The following is a 23,792-nucleotide window of genomic DNA, read 5'->3' as shown; positions in this document are numbered from 1 at the left end:
CTATAGCACGTACCCACGAGGGGGATTGGCCAAGAAACGCTGGTGTGCGGACGCCGGACCACCGCCGACGCCGCGGCATACCCCCGAGTATAAGACGTGGGGGATTGGCCAAGAAACGGTGGTGTGCGGACGCCGGACCACCGCCGACGCCGCGGGACATACCCCCGAGCATAAGACGCTCCGCATCTAAAACGTTGTTAACGACTACGTCGAAGTTAGCAGTACCAGAGTCCTTCAAAGCATTGAAGGACTCTGGCAGTACAATCAAATTAAGACATGTACGTAGTGTGTGCTTGGAGAAGCTATTTTTGGGAAGAATTATTCTCCCAAACCATTGTTCCACATGTTTGGTGGCATCGATGGTGTTTCTATTCGTGCTGAAGGCGCAGTTTGGGGGGGGGGGGGGGGGGAGAGAATAACGAATATTAAAAGAAGTGAAAAAGCGCATCTCTTGTCGCATGGCGTAGTCGCATAGTTGCGCGCGCTGACACCTTTGCTTCTTTTACTACGTAGACTACATTGACCACATTTACAAGTAAAATAAATGTTAGACATTTTATACTCATAAAATAAAATTGTTCATAATTGAAACGAGTAATTATAACTAACAATTTAAACTAAACATTTACTCATTTCGGTTTCAAGACATTTCGAAACACGCATAAAAGCCGAGAGGGCGCTAGCTAGCGTCACTACGTCACTACCGCCTGGCGGCAGTGCTACAAAATGGCGGAATTTTTTCTTGTTTGAGAGTTACAGCTCGTTGTGTTTGCGATGTTTTGACGCCGCATCCAACGTGCTGAGCGCTGAGCGGTTTGTGTGCGACCAGTTGAAATCGTCGTAGTAGGCGCTTTCCTGCACCTGTAGTCAAATAGCCCTCGAAACGCGACATGGCCACCAAGAAAAAGACGCTTGAAATGCGCCGTAGCACGGCGGCGCAGTTTTTCATGGACGAAGAACAAGTTGAACAGAAGTCCACTACCGACAGGGTTATTATTGCATTTTCCTTTCCATTCACGCGCTATTAAATCTGGAGCAATTGCGTTCAAAGGTTTTGTTTTAGCACGTCGAGACGTAATCTCGGCGATGTGTCAAACCGGCTGCTAAATACATCAACATGTTTCCGTGAGATTTGTAACAGACGTGAGAGTACGGCAACGAACATTGTTTACTGTTCCATGCTCGAATGTGCTTGCTGAATCACGACAATCAAGTTGTTGCAGCACAAAGGTGACTTAGACATCATTGCCCACCGCTTTCTTAGCTCCGATGTCAACGGCGATGTCAGCGATCGGGACTGCGATTAGATTCGCGCATACATGCACGTCGATAATTCTCACTCGCTTTCCAAAGTTATTCTGTGGGCGCTTTTTGAAAAAAAAAAAAAAAAAGTATTTCGGTGCACTATGTTTTTACAGGCGTGCTTGCTGTTTTTACTGAATACTCTGCGTTGTCCAGCAGTGTTACCGGCGTTGAAAGCGTCGAACGATAAATCGGGGCATTTGATTTGATTGCGCCCATATTTTTCTGTGCATTTCAGATTGTTGAGTTGATCAACCAAGCCGCGCTCATTCAAACGATGAAGGACAACCAGAAAGTGAACAATCTTCGTCAGGTTCAGGAGCTTATCGTGTTCAAGGAGCCAGACCTCCTTGACAACTTTCTCGATGTGAGTTCTTGGGATCCCTGTTGACTTTTGCAACTCGCTAACAGTGCTTTGCTTGACTTTTTTTTTTTTTGGGGGGGGGGGGGGGGTTGGTGGTTGGGGTTGCTTTCTCGATGGGAGTTTTTCAGGACACCTGTTGATGGTAGCAGCTTGCTAACAGTGCTTTGCTTGACATTTTTTTTTTGTTTGAGGTTGTCGTCTATTCGCCAGTTATTTTAATCTTTGCTTGTCACTAAGGCAGGCACTCTCGTGTGTACTCTGGGTGAGTAAGAAAGTGTAATAATAATTGATGCCTCTCGCTCCTTTGATTGTGTTGTCAAAGAACATGAAAAAAAAAAAAAGGCAGAATATGTGCAGGAGGAGGCTGCTTAAACATCCAAACAGGTAAAGTTAGTGGGTAAGGGAAAGGCGCTGCTCCTTATTCTAAGGAACCCCTCAGGCCAACTGAGTGCCGATATCGGGACCCAACAAGCTTTTGGGTCTGTTCACTCTGCGTTAGTTTGCGCCCTTGCAATTCTTTCCTCTTTCCCATATAGTGCCCAGCGAGAGCTGAAGCTCAGTCTATTCAATTCTCAGTGGATTCGAAATTAGTTTGTATAGTGACATATGCAAAGTTTCACTAACATCAACTCCAGCAGGGACACACTTGTACTAGTTCGAATTTTCTAATATCAGCACAAAAATGTAGCCACAGCAGAGTGAACACACAATGGGAACCACGCATGCACTTGCTAAAAATTGTCACTTACACTGCTAGAATAGACCTGATGATTAGAAGACTTCTAGAAGTACGCTCTCAATTGAGGCTTAAAAGAAGAGAACCGCCTGCAGAGAGCAAAATTTAGGGTGTAATGTGCATAGACTGGCCGAGGCTATGGTAATGGAAGGGAAGAGCTTTTAGTGCACTGACAGCAAGAGATTCAAAATCACAAAACAGCTCCACAACTGTAAGCACATGAGAATTTCAGGTAACCCAAGAGTTAGGACTCAAAGACCTTGCTCAAAGACGGGGAACTACTTGTAGAAGCAGCGTATGAAAGTGCTGTTAGAACAGTGTGCTACCATGTTGTTTCATTTCTTGGTACTGGTGGCTTTACATCAATAGTGTGATGTTAAATGGTCCAACTTCCAGAGTGCTGAAAGATTGTGGAGGTAATGTGTGTAGCCAGATTGGCTGGCGTGAGTTTAGCACGAAAGCAGCTAACAGAATGCATGTTCAGAAAATGCCTCAGAGTGTGGAGTGACTGCCGTTCCACGTATTAATTTACCAGGCTGTTTGGAGTTCGGTGGAGATGATTGACACTCCTGTGCTTTCGTGTGATAGTCTTGAGAGCATTTAGGGGCTTTTTCACACTTATAATAAGTCCGAATACGCTGACTCGAATTACTGGCCCTGATCGTATTCTGGTGGAGCTAGGTTAGTGCAGTGAGCAGAGCAACGTGTAAATCCTCAAAAAGCAAAGGGCACCTCATGGACTGGGTGCTGGGGAATGTCTGAGGGCAATGGCAGCTGTGGTAATAGTGCAGTGTTATGGCAAGGCATCTGCCCCAATGCGATGTATTTTTGCCAATTGCAAATACTATGTTTAGTCAGCCTAACATTTTGCATGGGATGGTGGCACACTCAAATAGGGTGGAAATGGGAACACAGCTGGGCAAGATTAGTATGTGCGTCTCCTCCGTCCAGAATTCTGTGCACTACAACTGTGCCACTGAGGAATTCGAGAGAATGAGGAAAGAACTTCTGCTGATAGCTGTGGTGTATGTGTGCTGCACACGCGTGTGCATTGATTTTGTCTGTGATGGTCAGTGTCGTAGCGAAAGCTGCAAGCGTTGGCCCTGATGTTTTACATGTCTTTGTGCTGATAAGCTAGAAGCAGGTAACTTTATCTGGCCAATAAGCTAGAAATGGTTCGTTTATGTCAAATGGGATTGTCCATCTGATCTTCCATTGCAGTATCAGCATTGGCTGTGAGGTGGCACAAATACACTCAGGGGGATTGGCCAAGGAGCTAGAAATGACGATGAAAAAACTTTATTTTGCCCAAACTTGGGGAGGGAAGGGGACAAAAGGGAGCGTTCGGTGGTCCTTCCCCGTCACATGACGGCCAGCAGCCTGTGAGTCCTAGTGGCATCTTTGGCCAGTTGGACAAGGCTGCATTGAGCCTCTTGGTCGAAGCTGAAGGAGCTAGAAATGTTTCGCATTAGAAGTGCCTCATTCACGGTGTCAGCTCTTGATGGTGGTGTTATTGAGACGAGAGCTATAGATATCGACGTCCACACGTTTAATTGGCTGGCCATCAGCCAAAAGTGCACCCATAAAAGTGTCTCGTGAATATGGCTATCATTCGGAAAATAATCATTGGGCTGATGCATAAATTCACTGGTGTTTTCTGTAAATTTTGTATCGGTGCTGCCATTTTGCCTTCGTCTCCCCTGTAGGAGATGCTTGCATTCCAAAATGACAGGTCCATGGAAGTTCGGAAGTTTGTCGTCGGGTTCATCGAGGAGGCATGGTAGGTCTGTTTCTGACACTTACAACATTTGTCGACCAGATTTAGGGGAAATCCCCAAGGTGGAGTAAGTTTCTGCGAAGGAAAGTTAGACATCCACCTCAATGCAGCCATACGGCTACAAAGGAAAGCTGTGCATCTTTCTCAGAAACTTCACAGTTGAAGGAAAATTCGTTGGTCTAGGATGAATTTTACTTCAACTGCGAAGTTTCTGAGAGAGCTGTGCAGCTTTCCTTGGTAGCCGTATGGCTGCATTCAGGTGGATGTCAAACTTTCCTTCGCACTTACAACATTGCTTGTAATTACTTCGCGTATATATATATATATATACATATATTAGAACATAACAGGTGTGGAGCCTTACAGAACATAAAATTTTTGTGTCTTCTTGCTGCATCATATTTTTGCAAAGTATACAGGACTGTTCATACATTTAAACTGTGTACGGAGAATGAAATGGCTTTGTTTGAACGACTACACCGTGTGCCCATACGTGTTCCACAGCAAGAAAGATCCGGACGTGTTCCCGAAAGTGCTGGCCAATCTCCGCATGATGTTCCGGGACGACTCGGTTGCGGTGCAGAAGAGAGTGATCCAGGCCACAACGCAGCTGTACAAGGTGAGTTGCCGCACTGTTGCCACAGAGAGCTGGTTCTGCTTTTTATTTATGTATTAACTGCAGAGCACTTAAGGGGCTTGCCTTGTTGTCGTAGCTCGCTGTAACGCTGGATGTCAAGCGACTGCTGGAATTAGGCAGCGCGGCGAGATAACAGACCCAAGTAGGGCCCGGCGTACCGTCGTAGGGCGTCCCGCAGAAGCTTCGAAAAACAAGCGGTTTGAATTGTCATAAGTGTTTGAAACTCGTAAACTGCTGCCGCTTGTCAAATGGCCTCATGTTGTTTAGTGCAAAGATAACTGCAGGTATATTTCAGGCAAATCTGTGTATATAACGGGCAGCGTCTGCGTTCCTTTAGTTGGGAATGCTCGTTAGGTTGGTTTTTATGATAGCAAGCAAAAAAAGTGGCAGTGCAACGCCGGTACGTGCGGGAGGAAAAGCAAGCACAAAAAGAACAGAACTCCCGCTGGCGCAGTTTCAGGCAGGGGGCGTGCGAGCGCTGCAAAGGCAGGAAATTTTAATTGCATTGGGTGGCAGCAGCGAGCGGATAACAGCGCTACAGCCCATTATGGCGAATCACTGCTCTGCACTTTCGACAGCTTTCACGTTGAGTGGAATGGCTTTAATTTTTTTTTATTCGCAATACCCCCAAAGGCCACGTGAGGGGGTATTAGGGTAGTTACGTATGCAAAACACTCATATTGTACTAGAATAATGAAAAGAATGGGAAAGAAACAAAACAGAAAGGTTAAAACGCAAACGCAAATAAATACACACTGAAAAAGACAGGGATATAACACAGAATGGTTCTATTTCTGGAAGATGTAATTTTTTGCGGCGGCTGATGTAAGTGATATTCTAGTTTGACGGTGCTTAAGGCCTGCGGATTCAGTTGTGTTGTGTTGTTGTGTCTTCTCAATCCAAAATTCATTTGTGCTGCAGCTGGGCCACTGGGGAACTTGGTCTGTCCATCTTGACGCATTTAAGTCGCATCTCGGCACGTCCTGACCCTAAGTCATGGTGCTTTTGTATTTGTAGAAAAAGAGAATGGCTTGTGTATGGTGTGTGTACACAGTATACGAGGGGGAAAAGCAAGATAGGGAGGGAGCAGTAGGCTGTTTCTGTCTTTCAAGCCTCAACGCCAGTGGCTGTTATTGGATGTAGGTGGTGTGACCTAAGGTTGTCGCCTACTCTTCCGCCTTCGTCTTTCCTCTCCCCCCCCCTTCCCCAGGTGGCTCTGCGGTGGGTCTGCCAGGCGAAGAAGGTGGACGACCTGATGGAGACGTCGTGGGAGTACATCTGTAGCCTCAAGAACGACATTGTGGCCCTCCTGGACTGCGACAACGACGGGTGGGCACTCTCTCTCTCTCTCTCTCTCTCTCTCTCTCTCTCTCTCTCTCTCTCTCTCTCTCTCTCTCTCTCTCTCTCTCTCTCTCTCCTCCCTCCCTCCCTCCCTCTCTCTTCTCACATGGGGTGCTTGCCCCTGGTTGGCGGGAAGTGTTCTTTGCGAGTGTAAAGGAAAAGAAAAGAAAGGGATTCAGGGTTAACTCCCCTTCTCAGGTATGGTTGAATTGATATGGTCACGGGATGAGCGGGTATTCACGCATGTGCAGCACGCCTCCTCACTCAGACAACCTTCTCAGTCTGCGTGATCGACTCTATCCTTCGCAAGCCCTTCAATCGCCACCTTGCTCTCTCTCATTGCAGCATCCGTACCCACACCATCAAGTTCATGGAAATGCTGGTCATCCTGCAGACTTATCCCGTGAGTGGACCGTTGTCCTTACTGTTGTCACTAGATAAGAGTACAGAGTGTCGGCACTCTTTTCTCCTATTGTTCCGTGCCGCCGCCATGATCATTGGTCAGTTCGCATTATGGGACAATTGTTCACACTGCCATGGTTCGCGGGCGCAGCCATTTTGTTGTTCACGAGTTTTAGTTGGTCAGGTATGGTAGGGCTTGTCGTGCTTGCTCTTCGGCCTCGCACGACTGACATCGTTCTGAATGGGAATCAAAGATACCGCGTGTAGCAGCATTTTAGCGGCAGAAGGGTGTCCAAAGATGCCGTTTTGCTACATCTCCAGTTGTGTTGTTAAAGGAGCCATGAAGACAAAATACAAGTTTGTTTTATTCGAAAGGTTTCATCTTTTATAGCGTCCCCAGCGCTTGTCTGGATGCAAACGATGTTTTATTCACTGAGAAATTATTCAATTTAAGTTCAAAATTTTGATTTTCCCGCTAAATCGTGTGTTTTTGTGGCCTGCAATGACATCATGGGAACCGACTGCTCTGCAGCCGATTGGAAAGCCTTGTTTACCGTTAGTGAGTCTAAAAGGTGCCACCTACCATGGCAAGCCGTTTTCTGCCTCAGGTTTGTTTTTGACCGTATTTGAACCTGGCCTGTTTTTGTTCAGGGCGAAAATAATCGTTTTGTGAAACAGAGTGCTCGCTCGACAAATATAGTCTCGTAAGACACCGTTGCTTGTGTCATTCAGCAAGTGTCGTCTAAAACTACCGCAAAGCCCCGCAGTCCTGCGCAGCTAAACCAAGCATAGTTGGTGCAGTACCAACAGCAGTACGCATCGGTACTTCTATGTTTACGTGTGCTTTCGTAACTTCCACTGTCGGTCCCACCATTCTTACTGCTATAAAAAGAATGTGGCCTAAAGTTACGTGCAAATAGCCTGTTCGGCTAGCTTATAAACTCTGCCTAATTTGCGTTTGCTTTTGCCGGCCTCCGCCAATCGCAGAGCTGGCTGGTATGACATCGTAGGTTCTGTTGTGGGAAATGAGCGAGTGGGTCGCATGGCCTTTTTCTTTTTTCCTAATTACGTAGCTTATTTGAGTGAAGTTTACGTTAAAAGTGGTGCCAGTATGATTCTAACGAGGCAATCTTTCGAATGAACCCAACTTGTGTTTTGTCTTCATGGCTCCTTTAACAAACGACCCAATTGAAAATAACAGCGAGGCCGTGGATGCGACGATCTCTCAACACTGATAAACACCAAAATGGCTGCCGCTGCTGATTTGCATGCCTCAGTGGTGGTTCTCTAATACCTTATCTACTGAAACTTGTCCTTACGTTGCCAGCACATTTTAAGGCAAGAGCCTTGGAGGGTACGTCACACTTTTAAGGCACTTCGGCCCCTTTTACGGTATAATGAAGACAACAGAAAACTTTGTTTAATATGAAACAACTAGGTTTCAGTAGCAACCATAGCTCCATTCCAGCTGGGAAAGACGCTTTTCTTTAACCCAAAGAAATGCACGAAGCATTGAAAAAGTCAAATTTTATGCTACAGTGATGTGTTATGGGCAAAAGAGATGTCATGTGGGTCTGTAATAAGCACAATTTTTATCAGTGCTAACTGCTAACTAAGGCTAGCATTCAAATGATGTATCAAATGAAACCAGAGGCCCCACTACAACTTCCCAGTCATGTGTTTAACGATGGTTTAGGTCGACAGTCGTCATTTGCACAACCACGATTGAGTAATGTCATAGAGAAGTTGCTGGAAAGGGGCTAGGGAGTCGCCACACTGCTTCACATGTTTTATTTACTATTTGCATTATTTGCTTGAAGTTTTGGATAAAATTGGCATCACTGTTATGGGCACAAGAAATAAACTGAAGTAACACCGAAAGTTGGGTGAGTTGGTAAATCATCTTGAAAGAAACACACACAGCGCGCAAAACAACAGGACGAAAGACGGAGGGATGTACAACACAAGCGCTGACTCTCAACTAGTTTTTATTAGAAACCCAAAGAATATATACACGCAAGTGTGCACATGCGCAGAGGAACAACATTCAATTAAAGAGACACATCACACCGTAATACGCTAAAAGATTAAATAACAAGCACACATTCCAACTTAAAAGACGCACGTGGTGGGTAATTGGCATTTCATGCAAGCATATGCCCAACTATCTTTGCTTCCTTTTCGTGGAGCTTGATGGAAGTCTGGCTGACGCAGTCATCTTGATAGAGGTTAATGTAGAAGGCCTCTACTATTTCCCGAACCTTCTGATTTCTGTGCTCGAAGAGCACTTCGGTATCAGCGAAAAGTGGTTCACATCCACGCGTTTCACACTTTTTACAATGTGCGGGCAGATTTGCATACGTGCGGTTTTTCATTGTCCCTGCGTGCTCTCCTAGTCTGATATTCAGGCAACGCCCCGTCTGCCCCACATGCACTCTTTTGCAGGACAGCAGAATGCACACGGGCTGAAAAATGTCGGGTCAAGATATGGTGTAGAGGTTATCTTCTCGGCAAAGAACAAAATAGGCAGGCTTTGTTCGATGGTGAACAAGAGTCGTCCACTTGGTGTCAGCCAGAACACGTGCGGTGTCAATCACAAGCGAGCCGTTGTGCCTTGCAAATTAGGTGTTGTGTACCGCATTCCGCTGTCCTGCAAAAGAGTGCATGTGGGGCAGACGGGGCGTTGCCTGAATATCAGACTAGGAGAGCACGCAGGGACAATGAAAAACCGCACGTATGCAAATCTGCCCGCACATTGTAAAAAGTGTGAAACGCGTGGATGTGAACCACTTTTCGCTGATACCGAAGTGCTCTTCGAGCACAGAAATCAGAAGGTTCGGGAAATAGTAGAGGCCTTCTACATTAACCTCTATCAAGATGACTGCGTCAGCCAGACTTCCATCAAGCTCCACGAAAAGGAAGCAAAGATTGTTGGGCATATGCTTGCATGAAATGCCAATTACCCGCCACGTGCGTCTTTTAAGTTGGAATGTGTGCTTGTTATTTAATCTTTTAGCATATTACGGTGTGATGTGTCTCTTTAATCGAATGTTGTTCCTCTGCGCATGTGCACACTTGCGTGTATATATTCTTTGGGATTCTAATAAAAACTAGTTGAGAGTCAGCGCTTGTGTTGTACATCCCTCCGTCTTTCGTCCTGTTGTTTTGCGCGCTGTGTGTGTTTCTTTCAATATGGGCACAAAGCAGTCATTCTAATGAACCAAACTTGTACCTTGTGTTCATGGCCCCTTTATTAAAGACCAGAAAGACTGGCACTGTTGCCACCTGGCCCAGAAAACGGCCGCCGGCGTAAGGAGTAAATGAAAACGCAGTTGGGTTTGTGGGAGAACGGAACCTGTGCCTGAAGCATAGAAGCCAACTGTGCCAAAACCATGCCACCCCAGCACAGTGGCAGCGGTGGAACAAGGGTGTGTGATGTGTGATGCTGGCATCAAATCGTGCGGCAGCCGAACATGACGGCACATGAGTAAAATTGGTGCACCCCAGCCACGGAGAATTCAGATTCTAGGGAAGCTGGGGCGTGAAGTGTCGCCGCTGTGCTTGTGAAAGTAATTAGTGCGAAAAAGTGAAAAAAACTGTAGCACAGAAACACAATATAGCGGTGAAGAAGTGTTTGATAAGCATCTCCAGGAGAAAACACTTTGGCTCTCAACAAAGGACATTAGCAGGCTTGCATGCCCTGAGGACTTCTTAGGCGTGGAGCACTTTAGGGGCTCGGCTTGTCGTCATAGCTCGTTGGGTCACGACGTCAGACAGCGTCATGCACCCAAACAAGAGGCTTCAAAAATACCCACTTGTCCCTGGATTCAGCCTTCCGGTCAAAACCTAAGATACTTGAACAAGAGGCTTATACGGTGTGGGGTTCTACATTTCACACACTAGTGATTTCCCACCCCGCAGCCATCCGCGCTCAGCAAACATGCCTTGCGAGCGCCGGCTGCGGACGGGTCCGTTGTTTGCGGAGACAGACAAAGGCAGGAGGCGGCGAGGGCAAAACATCAATGGCAGCATTTATTGCAAAGTGCAAATCAAATACACTGCATACAGACTAATCGTAGGCCATAACGGTAACACTGGGAGCGAGGCATTAAACAACGCTAGAGATCGAGATGTTTCGACTCACCGATGGCATACCGGAGCAGCGGAGCGCTGCGGAGTGCGAGCGCGGTTGCAGTCTCCCAGCTCGTCCGAACGCGTCCCATTGTGGCGCGTTCCCCAGGTCAGGACAAGCGCGCCGAAACGTCCGCGCGCTACCGGATCCCCAAGACAAGAGAGCGTCCCCTCGTCATGCTACGTCCCACCAGACTTCGCCTTACGGTGGCGCTAGTATCGAGGAGGAACTGGTTCTCGGGTAAGGCAGAGAGGAAAAGGGTCAACGCCTTCACCAGGGCGACAACAAACCGTCCGGTCGCTGGCGCCCTCCCGTATGGTTCCCGTCGCGTGAGCGAGGCGCGTGTGCACGCCGGCCGCGACGGGAAGCTAGCCAGAAAAGGGGTTCGCGTGAAAGTCGCGATCCCCACAACGGGTAGAACCGTTCGAAACTCCTGGAACCACTGACGCTGGTCATACATGCCCAGATAATTTAGTGCAGAGAAGACTGCAGGTACATTTGAGGCAAAATGTATGCAATTAACCAGCAGCCCTCGCATCCATTTACTTAGGAATGCTTGTTGGGTTGGTTTTTACGATAGCAAACAAAAAAAAGTGGATGCAACAAGCACGAAAAGACCAGTACTCCAGCTCGTGCTGTTCCAGGCAGAACAAGAGATAAAGAAAAGGATGCGAGCTGTTCCAGGAGAAGGCGTGCGAGTGCTGCGAATGCCGGAGAATTGGATCGCATTGAACAAACCGTTCAATACATCTAGACAGGAGTGAGAGAGAGAGGGAAAGAGCGTGAGGGGTGGTAGCAAGGAGTGGAGAAGGGCGCCACAGCCTGTTATGGCGAATCACTGCTCTGCGCCTCCGACAGCTTTCACATTGAGTGGAACTGAACTTCATTTTAAAAGTCAGCTTCTGCATGATTACTAAAACTTGGGCAACACATGGAGACGAGTAAAGCAAGGGGGCAAGTGGGCGCAATGTGAACAACCTTGGCATCAGTTCTTGTGAAAGCTTGTTGATCTGAACTACGGTAGTTTGAATTTATTTAAAATTTCAACCGTATGTTTTGGACTGGCCAAGTCTCTAGAAGCCAGTTTACTGAAATGTGAGTACGTTCTCCTACTAACAATTCGAACTATGCACCACGGCGCTTGTGTTGTGGTGCCAGCTACTCAGCCAGAGAAACGCAGCCACTGTCTACACATGATGCTACATTGCCTGTGGAATGGAGGGAAGTACAGAGAGAGATGTTAACCCTTTCAGGGTCACGGACGTACATATACGTCCTCTGCAAACACCTTCAAAATGGTCAATAACGTACATGTACGTCATCGCTTGTATGTTTAAAAAGCGTGCCTTTTTCGCCAACTTCTCTTGCTTGGCATGTGCTGCCACACTGCGGAGTTACATCATGGCTCTTTTTATATATATATATTTTTTATGATTTACTTCAGCGGAGCTCCGGCTATCGCTTGCGCATCCGGTAACGAGGGGGCGCGCTGGGTATCGCCCACCGGGCACCTCTCGCTTCTTGCGCCTGCCACAGACCAAGGTCGCCTGCGAAACCGATGAGGCTTTTTTCTCCTTTTTTTTGTATTTTATAGGGGCGGTGTGCCGTCTATCACTCGCGCATCCGGCTAGGCGCGCGCGCGCAGCGGCTGGTTTTGGTATCGTCCTCCGGGTGCTTCCCGCTCTTTGCGCCCGCGATACTGATGTCTATCTGATTTCGATTCACTCAAAAGGTGCCGGCTTGTTACTCTCTCATTTTTATTTACAATTTTTCTTGTGTTACGCGTGAATAAACCACATGTATGGAGCAGCAGAAACGATATTTTTGTTACTGTGTGGTCACCCTAAAAAAATTATAATCATTTTTTCGTGAAATAGATTCATTCGAAGAATTTAAATCAGCAGTAACAAAAATCGACCCTGGAGGGTTGCATTTGGCAAAAAAATTTGACCCTCAAAGGGTTAAACGCAGGTAAAACATTTTAGACATTTTAGAAGACGTATTCTTTGTGGTCTACGCCAGTGTGGACAAGAAAGTAGTGGTGCATGGTGCAGTGGTGAATGAGGGCATCACATCTCAGGGCAAAAGTGCAGAACCTGTTGAAAAGGACAAAGCACCAGTGGTGCCCCTCCGCTCGGCAGTTGAACGCCGCCAATGTTTTCTCCAGTTTTGCATAAGGGTAAAAGGAGGCGTTCCGCTACATTCACTCATTAGGGCAAGAAGTTCTGGTTACAGCCTTCGAGGACAAAAGGCAGACTACAATCATGGAGTTTCGCATTCATCAAAGTGTTGGCGTGCCCTAATGCGTTGTTGCGTGCGGGACTCTTAGGGGGACCTTTGCGGCCATTAACTCTGACGTGCCTGCGCATCCCTGTCGTGTCGGAAAGACATTGGGAGGGGAGCCAAGGCCGAACAGAAGCGAGTGTTTAGACCGTCGGCTGTGTGTCTGGTCGGTAAAATAGGAACACGTGTGCGCTCCGGCGGAATCGGGGGGGACAGTGGGTCGCGGCTTCAGAGGAGACCGAAGGCCGGCTTCTCGGAACTGCGCGGTTGCGGCGGTGTGCGCGACTTGAGACCTCCGGATGAGAGAGAAACGGGGAGTCGTCTTTGGGCAGTGGTAGAGAACGGCTGTCCACGAACGACAAAAGGCCGAACAACGAAAGTCGTGGGGCCTCCTTCGTTAGGATGTAGCAAAGAATAAACGACCCTTTTTTCGTCACCGGTCCGCAGTCTGGCCTACCTCGCAACAGCATCCAGGTTTGCTAGTGACATTGCCTTGCTAAGTAACTCGGCGGACGAAGTGCAACGCATGCTTACCACACTGGACAAGCAGAGTAGAACCGTGGGCATGAAAATTAATATGCAGAAAACCAAAGTAATGATCAATAACCTCGGGACAGCACAGCAGTTTTAGATAGGTGGCGAGGCAGTGGAAGGGGTAAGTGAATATATCTACCTAGGCCAAGCTGTGACCCCGAGTCCCAACCATAAAGCAGACTGGAAGGATAAGAATGGGGTGGAGTGCATATGGCAGACATTCTCAGATAATGAATGGCAGCCTGCCATTGTCCCTGAAGAAGAAAGTGTATGGCAGCTGCATCTTACCGGTACTCACCTACGGGGCAGAAACTTGGAGGCTCACTAAGAGGGTTCAACTTAAATTCAGGATGACTCAGCGCGCAATGGAACGGAAGATGATAGGTGCAACATTAAGGGACAAGAAGAGGGCGGAGTGGGTCAGGGAACAAACGCGTGTTAAGGACATACTAGTAGAAATTAAGAAGAAATGTACGTTGGTCATTAAGGGTAACAGAGTGGATCCCTAGAGAAGGCAAGCGTTGCAGGGGGCGGCAGAAAGTTAGATGGGCAGATGAGATCAAGACGTTTGCGAGGATAAATTGGTCGCAGTTAGCACAGGATCGGGGTAATTGGAGATTAATGGGAGAGGCCTTTGCCTTGCAGTGGGTGTAGATAGGCTGATGATGACGATGATGATTGCATCCCACCCAAAGCGCACACTTGTTGTTTCGTTTGCTCGAAGTTTCATTGATTAGAACTGAAATGGCCTATCTTCCAGATTAATGAGCTTGTACAGTAGTTGTTATGCACGCATGTGTATATTGCAGGACGGGGACAGTCCAAAGAAGTCTGCGGGTGACTTTGCCCTCGACGACGTCCCTCTGCTCCACAAGGTCATCAAACCGCGCAAGCTCGAGGAAGAAGCCAAGCAGGTGTTCGACGCGCTCGTCGTGTTTCACGGCACACCCCACATCTCCAGGTATGACCGCCACCCCGGTCATCCTCGGGATTGGACTCTTGTGTTGCCACCGCAGTGGCTCAGTTGCCAAGGCGTTGCGCTGCTGAGCCCAAGGGCGTGTGGGTTTGAATCCCAGCCACAGCGTCCAGTTTTCCAACGGAGTCAAAAAGCAGAAACACCATTGTGTCGAGATGGTGGCGATTCTTAAATATCCGGAGGTTGGGAGAATTGATTCGGAGCCCTCTACTGCAGCACGCCTCATGGCTCACGTTTAGCTTTGGTGCAGAAAACACCCAGAATTTGGATGTTTTTAGGTTTGTGTTGTAGCTGTCTTGAAACACGGAAGTCGGCAAACAACCAACAGCTTTTGCATGGGCTTGTTACGATTGGTTATGGTGTGGAATTTTTTCCACTTGCCAAAACCTTCACCACCACCCCCCTCCCCCTTCATTTTTTTTGCACTGTAATCAGCGATTGGTTTTTTACAGCAAAACCTCATTGCAAGAGACACTGTTACAAGAGACGCGTTAGAGGAGACATTTAAATGAAAGCAACCTGATTGTTTTCCAGTGTTCACCTGGCTAGCAACACTGCACACACGAGACCTTGCTTACAAGAGATGCGTTTCCCGGGTTACCTTGGGTGTCTCTTGTAAAGAGGTTTTACTGTACTTGCTTTTTTTCTTTGGAGGAAAAAATGTTTTTTTTGCGTGGAGCCCTGCATCTTGATAAAGGGAAACTTTGTAAGAAGCTGCCCTGAAACTTCTCACGCGCATCTTTTTGTACCTCTACTATTATTTTTTATTTGAACGTAGGTGAGAATGTTGGATGTGTGGGGAGCTGTCAATGTGTGTAGGCAACAGAGTTAAGTAGTTGCATCTATGAGTCTAGCCTCAGAATGTGTAATTTTTTTTTTATACAGTTTAACCTTTAAAACTACATAATGAGACGTGCTAGTTGCTGCTGGCACCCCAGCAAGCATGTAAACAAATGTGATTAGTTTATTTTTTTTATTTTGCTAGGAAGAAACTAGTGTGTGGAGTGTGGACAAATTATGGCATAGGGCGCTTTAGGATGCTGGGCACCCGGCTATCTTAGAGTTGGAGTAAGCATGGATTGCTGCCACTCTGTGGAGCAAATGCACCAATTTCAGTCAATGACATTTTTCTATGAAATTTGCAAGGGCATCTTGATGTTTTTCGCGTATTTTCTTGCTCGTTATCCACTCTGCGGGATCTGTTGGGCAGAAACCTGTCAACCAACTGGACAGTTGCATATGTATAGGTCGTTATCTAAGAATCTGGCCTGCTTTCAAATGTTTTAACGTTATAAAACGTCTTTCTACAAAACGGCATCGCTGTGGTGTGGTGTTTCCTGTACCTGGCATGTGTGAAAGAAGTCAGGAATTACTTTTTTTTTGTTTTCGTTCACACTTTGGGATGACAAGGTTGATGTCCGCCTCCTTTTCAGCATCAACCTGATGACCTGCATGCAAACGCTGGTGTTTATCGCTAAGCACAGGTCAGAGTTCATGTCAAAGGTCATCCAGGCGCTGGAGTCTCTCCATGGTGAGTGCTGAGTGCGCTGACAGCGTTACCCTTGGCTGTAGTTATTGTTACTTAAGGTGGGACACTGCTGTTTAAACAGCTTCCTTTGATTGTGAAGTAAACTCTGTGAAACTTGGTCAGTCTCGCTGCTTTTCCCCCACTGATTTCAAGTATGGCAATACTTTTTGAGTCAGTAAATTAGGTACTGAGATAATTGAGAGATAATAAGCCATTTTTGGAGGAAGAGTAGACAGAACAGTGTTGGTTGTAGGACTGCAATCTTTATATTTTCCAACACTATGAACCCTGGTGAGTGCAATAAGAGAATCGATTTTTTGTTGCACCACTTGGAAATAATTTAATTTCTGATTGCACCTGGCCTGCAGAGCGAGTGTTGTCGAATCGCACGAGGAAGATGATGGGAAGAAAGCAGACAGTTTAGAATGCAGTATTTTGCTTAAAATTTTTGCAAGTTTGCTGAAAAAACAATAAAAAAAGGGGGGGGGGGTGGGGTGGCTGCAAGCTTTGAATTCTGACCAAAGAAATTCGAGTAGCTAGTGTTTACAAATCCTTGAAGTGTCCGTTTAGTAGTTGCCGCCCTGACGAATGAGATGTTGGTTAGCTGTGCACATTCTTGTACAGCCATTTTCTGATTGAAGGGTTGGTTGCAAAGCGTAGAAACAAGTTGGCTTCTATCGGGAGATTACAGTGCCGGGAATACAAATTCATCACTCACTGCGGAAACTGTCGCTTCTCGATGGAGAAAACCCCCAAAAGCATGAGAGCAGGCACTGCCACCATGTACTCTTCCACCACGCCACGATTTGCGCACCACCAATGTGAACGGGAATGGTGAAATGGCATTGGCAGTGCAGCTTGTCAAAGCCTTTTTCTGAAACTAACAGCAAGGCGGGTAGATGCAAATGTGACATTAATGTAGTATCTATAATTTCTGCTCGGCGCATATTCCTAAAGCCACAAACTTCAGTTAAACGTTGTGGAGCGGGTTCTCTCAGTACATCTGAAGCTCAGATTCATTCGTTTCGATTTCGTTCAAGTGGCTTGTATTGTTGTACAAGTACAGCTGCAAGATTTATGACGGTTAATGCAAGAGCTACTGCCTCTTTTTTTTTCTTTTCCTCTGGGTACGTAGCTGGGTACGCATTTGATGCAACCACCAGCAGTAAAAGTCCGATTATTGGTGCAGTCAGTTTGGCGACATGTCTGTCTGGATGCCAGCTGCCACGGTGGGCAATTGCAGGAGTATTTCCTGCCCCTTCTCCTGGGTGGCAGCACCTCCTCTGCAGGAATGACTCAATAAGGTGGCTCCTTTTCACTGTGTGCAAAGGGGTAATTTGCGTCGCTCAAAGGTGGAAAAGCAAAGCAGCAGGGAGAACGGCCAGCCCTTATTTATTTCCCCAAAAAAAGTTTGCGTCGGATAGTTTTCTATCGGACAAAAGGTGAAGCAGCCTTGAAGGGTGTGATCTTTCAGTTGAAACGAAAATTAGTTCAGCCTTGAGTGTCCTATTAGAGGGAGGGAGGTAGAGAGAGGGGGACTTAATGAGTGGCCTGATACTTTCCCACAGGGTCAGCGGCCGAGTGCAGAGGGAACCTGATAGTGTCACCTCTTGCCGGGCCGTTCATGGAGTGAATAGTGCACAGCAGTGGAACAGACATTGGTTGGGACGCTTGCATTGCAATCCTCAACAAGTACAGCCATATGAGGCCTTAGTGAATTGGTGAAGTTCACAAGGAGTGATGAGTTGCGCCATATTTCAAGTTAACCATTGAAATTAATACTAATGTTCACATGGAAGAAATCAATTTCTCTGGTTAGTGGCCAGTCCCCTGCGCAAGGTGAGGGTGGACTACGAATGAAGTTTTGAGTGACTTACCCATGTGTGGACGTGGCAGCCTAGGAAATTTCGGCGCAGACTGTTGTACACGCTCTCCCTCGCTTTTTCTCGTCTTCCAGCCAACTTGCCACCGACATTGGCCAAGTCGCAAGTGAGCAGTGTGCGGAAGCACCTCAAGGTACGACCGCTGAAGAAATCTTGTCCCAGCCCTGTTTTCTTGCCTAGTGTTCTTTGTGATAACGAAGACACGTTGTGCACTTTCTCTCTTCTCCCATCTTCAGCTTCAGCTGCTGACCCTGATGAAGCACCCAGCCGCCGCCGACTTCCATGGCCAGATCAGCACCCTACTCACCGACCTGGGCGCGACACCACAGGAGGTACTGGGCACCCACGTACAGCTGCTGTCGAGAGTAACGTGATGTCGGGCTGGAATCTACTGATCAGGATGTTTCATACTAATATGTGTACTATGGGGAAATCTGGTGCCAGATTCCGGGCACATTCTACTTGTCCTTGGCGTGGCACAAGAACAGGCTGGAAAGAACAGGCCTCTTGCTGCAAAAAAGCAACAATATTGCTGTAGAAGATTGATCAAGTTTGTTTTGTTATCATAAAATTGGAGCCCTAAAAAGATTTATTTGTCAGGCATTCCTTAGAAGGTTGACGCAAAGTGAACAGGGAAAGATGTTGCCATTTTTTATTGATTTTGGCTTCGAGACAAAGAAGAAGTCATGTGGCTAGCAGAGTCAAATAGGCAAGGACAGTCGCTAGCTGCACTGGCAGCGCCTAGAGCCACTAGATCGGGTTTCAGAGTACCGGCACACTTTTCTGCTATTGTTGTAGGCCGCCGACAGCGGCCATTGGTCGAACCATGTCACGTGACATTTGTTTACCCCAGGAAGACCCATGCGCGCTGACGTTTTGGTTACTCTGTGTTGCCGCACGTGTGCTCTTCGATAAGTCGAGATTTTCGGAATGCAGTGCAGCTGTACGACACGTTGAGAGTGAGTTTTCAATCCCTTAGACAGAGTAGCGGTGCCGCGCTGCTCTGTACTGGGCTGTTTCAACCGGCGGGAAGGTGGAAAACGCCTGCTTCGCTTCCCGCTGGGGAAGAACGGCAGTGGCCTAGCGTAGCCTGTAGCCACTTAAAAAAGCGTAGCTTAATTAGTGGCTCTAGCGTAACCTAGAGCCACTACATATGCTACGTGAGCGTAACCGAGCCTGACCTTATCACACTGGCGTGCTGTCTCTAAATCTTCAAAAAGTAAACACAGCTGTCATGGTTGCCAAGAGGCGCCCTGACCAATTCCGCCCGTCAATGTCAGCTGCAATAGGGCGCATCAAGCTGGCCACGCTGGCGTCAGGCACCAAAATGGCTGCCGTCGTGCGTCAGTGTCGTTACTCTTGCGCGTAGCTTATTTAGTGGCTCTAGCGGCACCCACGGTGGTCCACGATTGCAGCAACAGATTTCCCTCTAGTCTTTCTTGGAACTTCTCATTTCGATGAGCAAATGCAGAGATGTGCGTAATGCTGACACGCTTTGCCTGGACTGCATAGCATTGCAGTTTTATGATGGAGGCGCCCTGAGGGGTACATAGTCTAACAGGCAGCTAGGACCTGTACATTAAACTGCTAATTAGACTGCTCAATCGTTATTTCTCCGTTGACTGTACCTTGCAATGGTAGCCCTGAATTTCGACTCATTGGGTGCATCTGTTGCTACTTGTACAATCGCACCGGAGAGCACATGAAACACCGTTGCATTTGCTTTTGTGCTGGATGCTGCCTGTGCTCTTGCTTATTTGGGCAGATGACTTTGGTGTAAGGCCTTTAAGTAGGAGTGTGTAAATCCAAAGGTACCAACTTGACACTGGCTTGGCTTGATGATTATGTATGTTTGGTTCCAGACAAAAAAAAAAAAAAAAACAGTTCTCTTTCACTCCGTGATGGAGGCAAAGCAGCAAAGCTAGGCGCAGCCCTAAAAGCACACAAAACAAAACACCTTGGTAATTTGCATTCGAGCGTACTTCCTAGTTGATCAGCTGAATTAAACTTGCGAGCACTAGAGTTTCAATCTACAGGATAAACACGGGGCTGTTTGTTTCCTTCACGTATAGAAGTCCATGTATTGGCAGCAGATGTGAATTTCGCAATATTAGCAACTTCACCGTGGATTGGATTGGATTGGATTGGAAAACATTTAATGAGCATAAAAGTGGGTGGCTTTCTCAGTCCAGATAGCCGCGAGCTAGCGCAGCTGCTTGGGCGCGAAAGATGAGGCGTTCTTGGTCCTCGCACCGTGAGCTGGCCAGCTCGCGCTCCCACTGCTCAGGGGATGGGGAAGGGAGGGGGTTTGGCACGTAGGGACAAGTAAATTAAATGCGAAGTAATGGTAGAGTTGTTTTAGCGGCCAATTTCAGTTTTTTTTTTTTTTTTCAAGATACCTACATTAGGTTGAGAGGTACAGAGAATTTGACACTATCTTTGAAGCAAGCACATGGCATTCTTTGTCGATGCAACTTTCGTTCAGGAAGGGAGTATGGGGAAACCGAGACATGTACAGTTTTGTTGCAAAATCCGTCCTTTCACACATTGCGCCACCACCGTCTACATGTGGCCGGCTTGTTGCAACATGGGTGGTGGCGTTGAGACTGGGGTCACGACACCACCGTGTAGGGTGCATTGGGGTGTCATCTCTTTCACTAGGCAAACAGTAGAGAGGTTCGTTGTAGCCCACTCCCCTTGAGAAGCACTGTTACGATTCTTTTGCTGTCTCCACGAGGGTCAAAGGGATGTGTTGTCTTGTTGAATGCAGAGCTTTGTCACGTAACCCTCCTCCTTGATGGAGCCGCGCGTATTGTCCTCGCTCAACTGAGAAGCTGGTTGTTTGTGTGTGTATCTGTGGGGTCATGGGAGCAAAGATAGTACAGTCAAACCTCAACAGGCCAGCTTGTTGCAACAAGCCGGCTTATTGCCGGCTTGTTGCAGTTAAACCTCGATGTGATGAAGTCGGTGAAATTCCTAATTTACTTTGTTACATTGAAATTTCGTTACCTTGAAGTTCGCAGTTAAAATGAACGGTTTAACATGTGAAGCGGTTCCTGCAATACACGGCTGGTGCACTGTTTCTGTTGGAGCTTAATTGTCTATGCGGGGATCAGTGGGACGGCGCGTTTTCTGCCTGCAAAAACTGGCCTCGCAAGCCACAGGCGTGCTGATGCAGCCGCGGAAAAGACCATCCATGTGCTGTGGGTAGCTCCAGGGACCGCTTCTAACTGCTCGCTGAAACAAAACACGAAGGACAAACGGAGTTGTTCATGTGGAAAAAAAAGCTGATAATGTGGGCGAAGCTTGCATGGTAAAACGGCATCCACATCGCTTAGGAAAGCGCCCATCAAATGTCCTCCGCAGTGGTAAGCTTAATCGTCTGTGACAAGGCCAGCCGGCATCCCCAAGCACTTCGAAGGTCCCGCCATAGGCTGCACGCCTCCCCGTTGGTGAAAGTTGTCAGGCTCCTCTCACTACTGCGAGCGGCGCGAGTCGTTTTCTGGCTGAGGCAGAAGCCTTCACCAATCGCGGACGCAGGCGTGAAAAAAAACGCGCGCGCAAGCCTCATGAGTGCTTTGCCGCGCATTTGGTGGTACGATGGAACCCAACAAGCATGAGTGAACTGTAATGAAGGACAAAGCGGTGGCGTGCGCCTGCGGCAGCGGCGCAACATGCAGTTTGTAGGTAAAGAACTCACTCATGGACTCTGTCCGTGATATTCCGAGTCCGTCCTCCACCCAAGCCTCCAGTGGAGATCTTTTAAATCAATTTCCCCATGCATAAGCATTGTGGAATCCTCCCCCTGGGTCGCGTGGAGGGAGCAAATGGAGTGGGGGAGGGACTTGGAATATCTGCGGCATTGGGCAGCCCATGTTGCCATTCGTGCTTTATCGACACCCCGTTTTGGTGCATGCGTCTCCCATTTTTCGTGCCTAGTTGTCCATGAAACAGCTTCGTTACATTGAAAATTCGGCAAATGGGACTTTGTTACACAAAGGGTGAGAATACTTGGTGTGCGTACACTTGGAGTTAAAAGAAATTACATGGTTCGTTACGTCGGTGGTTTCATTACATTGAAGTTTGCTGCCTCGAGGTTCGACTCTATGCCCATCGCCTACCCACCGCAATTGCTCAGTGGCGAAGGCGTTGGTGCTACTGAGCCCAAGGATGCCATGGGTTCAATTTCCAGCCACGGCGGCCGCTTTTCTGATGGAGGTGAAAGCGGAAACACCCACGCGTTAAGGTTTCGGTGCACGTTAAAGGTCCCCAAACGGTGGAAATTAATCCTGAGGCCCCCACTACGGCGCGCTTCACAGGCCGGGTGTAACTTCGACGCATTTAATAAACCCCGCAATCGGTCCGACCCCGTCTGCTGTTCTCACATTAGCAATTCCTTCAAGAGGGGGATTGATATTAAGTTTGCCTCTCTTCTCTCTCTCCTCTTGTGCTTCCAGATCTCCAAGAGCATGCCCAAGCCGGACGAGATGAAGAAGCGGGCACGCCTCATCGAGGAGCACGCCGTCGGGTCGCCCGGGGGCGCCACCGGGGGCGGACCACCCAGCGTCAAGCGGATCAAGCTTGAAGTGGGCTGCTTATTTACTGCTGTCATTGATCTAGAGCGCCTCCCCGCAGGCGGATTAAGCTTAAATCGGGCTCCTTTTCTCGTGTCATTGATCTGTACCCTCATGAAAAGCGGATTACGCTAAATGTGGGCTCCCTTTCTATTAAAATTGGTCCGGCACCTCGCCACTTGAGACGCCGCCGCCACCGGAGATGCTTGGTTATGGCAGGCGCTTAACAGTAGTTTGGGTTTCCTCTCTGGACCCAGCAACGGGAAAACAGGGTGTTTGCAGTGTTAGCCACGAGGGATACGAGAGACATTTGTTACTGAGGGCAATTTCTTTAGGTCCATAAAGAAAATTCTTCGCGATTTACAAGAGGGACAATGAGGAGGGGGGGGCGTTATGTGGAAGTCCTTGTGGAAAACTGTCTTGAAGCTGGAGCTTGAGCTGCCATTGAAGCGGCTGAGGTTCCCCAGAATCTTTTGAGGAGTTGGTGTCAGTGGATATGGGCCTTATGGGCACTTTTATAAGTTTGCTGATCATGTGATCCTTGCAAAAGTAGATGGTGCCAGAGAGGACGAACCAGACGAGGATAATGATATTGCAGGGGAAAGAGTGTGTCGGTAGCTGAGGCTGACAAATGTTTAAGAGCACTTTTTTTTTTTACAATAACGGTGTTGCGAGCTACATGAAGGCCTCCAAAGGGAAGGGAATTAGCTCCAGAAGTTGCAAAGGAAGCTAGTGCAGTCTGCAGTTCCTAAAGCTATCACAAGTGACTTCTCTAAGCCACCCCCAGGCACTTTGCCGTAGACATGTTGAAATGCACTTAGCTGCTAATTTATAATAAAGTGACGTTCAGCTCCTCAGCGTTTTAGAATTTTTGACGATGAGAGGCATGTTTTCCGAGTCCCGTGAGTGTGTCTTGTAATGATGTTATTGTGTCTTGTAACGAGCTCTCCCAGATTATACGTCTTGGAAAATGAAATCTAAAAATGGGAACGGCATTTGCCCAGCACCGTTGTTTTTACTGGGCATCCTCAGTTTAATTAATGAGTAAACTCTCAACAGACCCATGTCTTTTTTGTTTCTGTTACCGACAAGATGCACTAGACATCGTAAACTGAATGCTTTCGCCCCATATTTTGCTGACAAATCCAAATGTGCTTTTTTTTTTCTGTGTACGATACTAGATTGAGGTGGATTACCCACCGTATATAAGTGCTTTGTCTGTTTGTATTTTTCCTTGCCTTTTTTTTTTGTGCCCCCCCCCCCCCCCCCCTTGTCAGACCTAATAAAGGTGTGCAGTATGTATTAAATCGATAAATAAACAGT

At 47.5% G+C, this 23,792-nt stretch overlaps 1 protein-coding gene across 5 annotated transcripts in view; it reads left to right on the top strand.

The window, feature by feature from the left end:
- The first annotated feature begins 717 nt into the window (after window positions 1-717).
- Sym (symplekin scaffold protein) overlaps window positions 718-23,792 on the top strand; it is a 97,836-nt gene continuing 74,761 nt past the window's right edge. For all 5 annotated transcript variants that reach the window (XM_077681010.1, XM_077681008.1, XM_077681007.1 and 2 more), the window contains exons 1-11: window positions 718-989; window positions 1,541-1,669; window positions 4,109-4,182; window positions 4,684-4,798; window positions 6,027-6,145; window positions 6,503-6,560; window positions 14,318-14,469; window positions 15,918-16,015; window positions 17,970-18,028; window positions 18,132-18,227; window positions 22,353-22,481. In XM_077681010.1, coding sequence (XP_077537136.1) covers window positions 891-989; window positions 1,541-1,669; window positions 4,109-4,182; window positions 4,684-4,798; window positions 6,027-6,145; window positions 6,503-6,560; window positions 14,318-14,469; window positions 15,918-16,015; window positions 17,970-18,028; window positions 18,132-18,227; window positions 22,353-22,481 — 1,128 coding nt within the window. In that variant the 5' untranslated portion in view covers window positions 718-890. The remainder of the gene's footprint in view (window positions 990-1,540; window positions 1,670-4,108; window positions 4,183-4,683; window positions 4,799-6,026; window positions 6,146-6,502; window positions 6,561-14,317; window positions 14,470-15,917; window positions 16,016-17,969; window positions 18,029-18,131; window positions 18,228-22,352; window positions 22,482-23,792) is intronic.

The sequence above is a fragment of the Haemaphysalis longicornis genome, unplaced genomic scaffold (assembly GCF_048455015.1).
Source record: "Haemaphysalis longicornis isolate Haplotype H1 unplaced genomic scaffold, Haemaphysalis longicornis Haplotype H1 scaffold_8, whole genome shotgun sequence".
NCBI lineage: Eukaryota > Metazoa > Arthropoda > Arachnida > Ixodida > Ixodidae > Haemaphysalis > Haemaphysalis longicornis.
The sequence above is the reverse complement of the archived record's forward strand: the minus strand, read 5'-3'. Positions and strand labels throughout refer to the sequence as shown.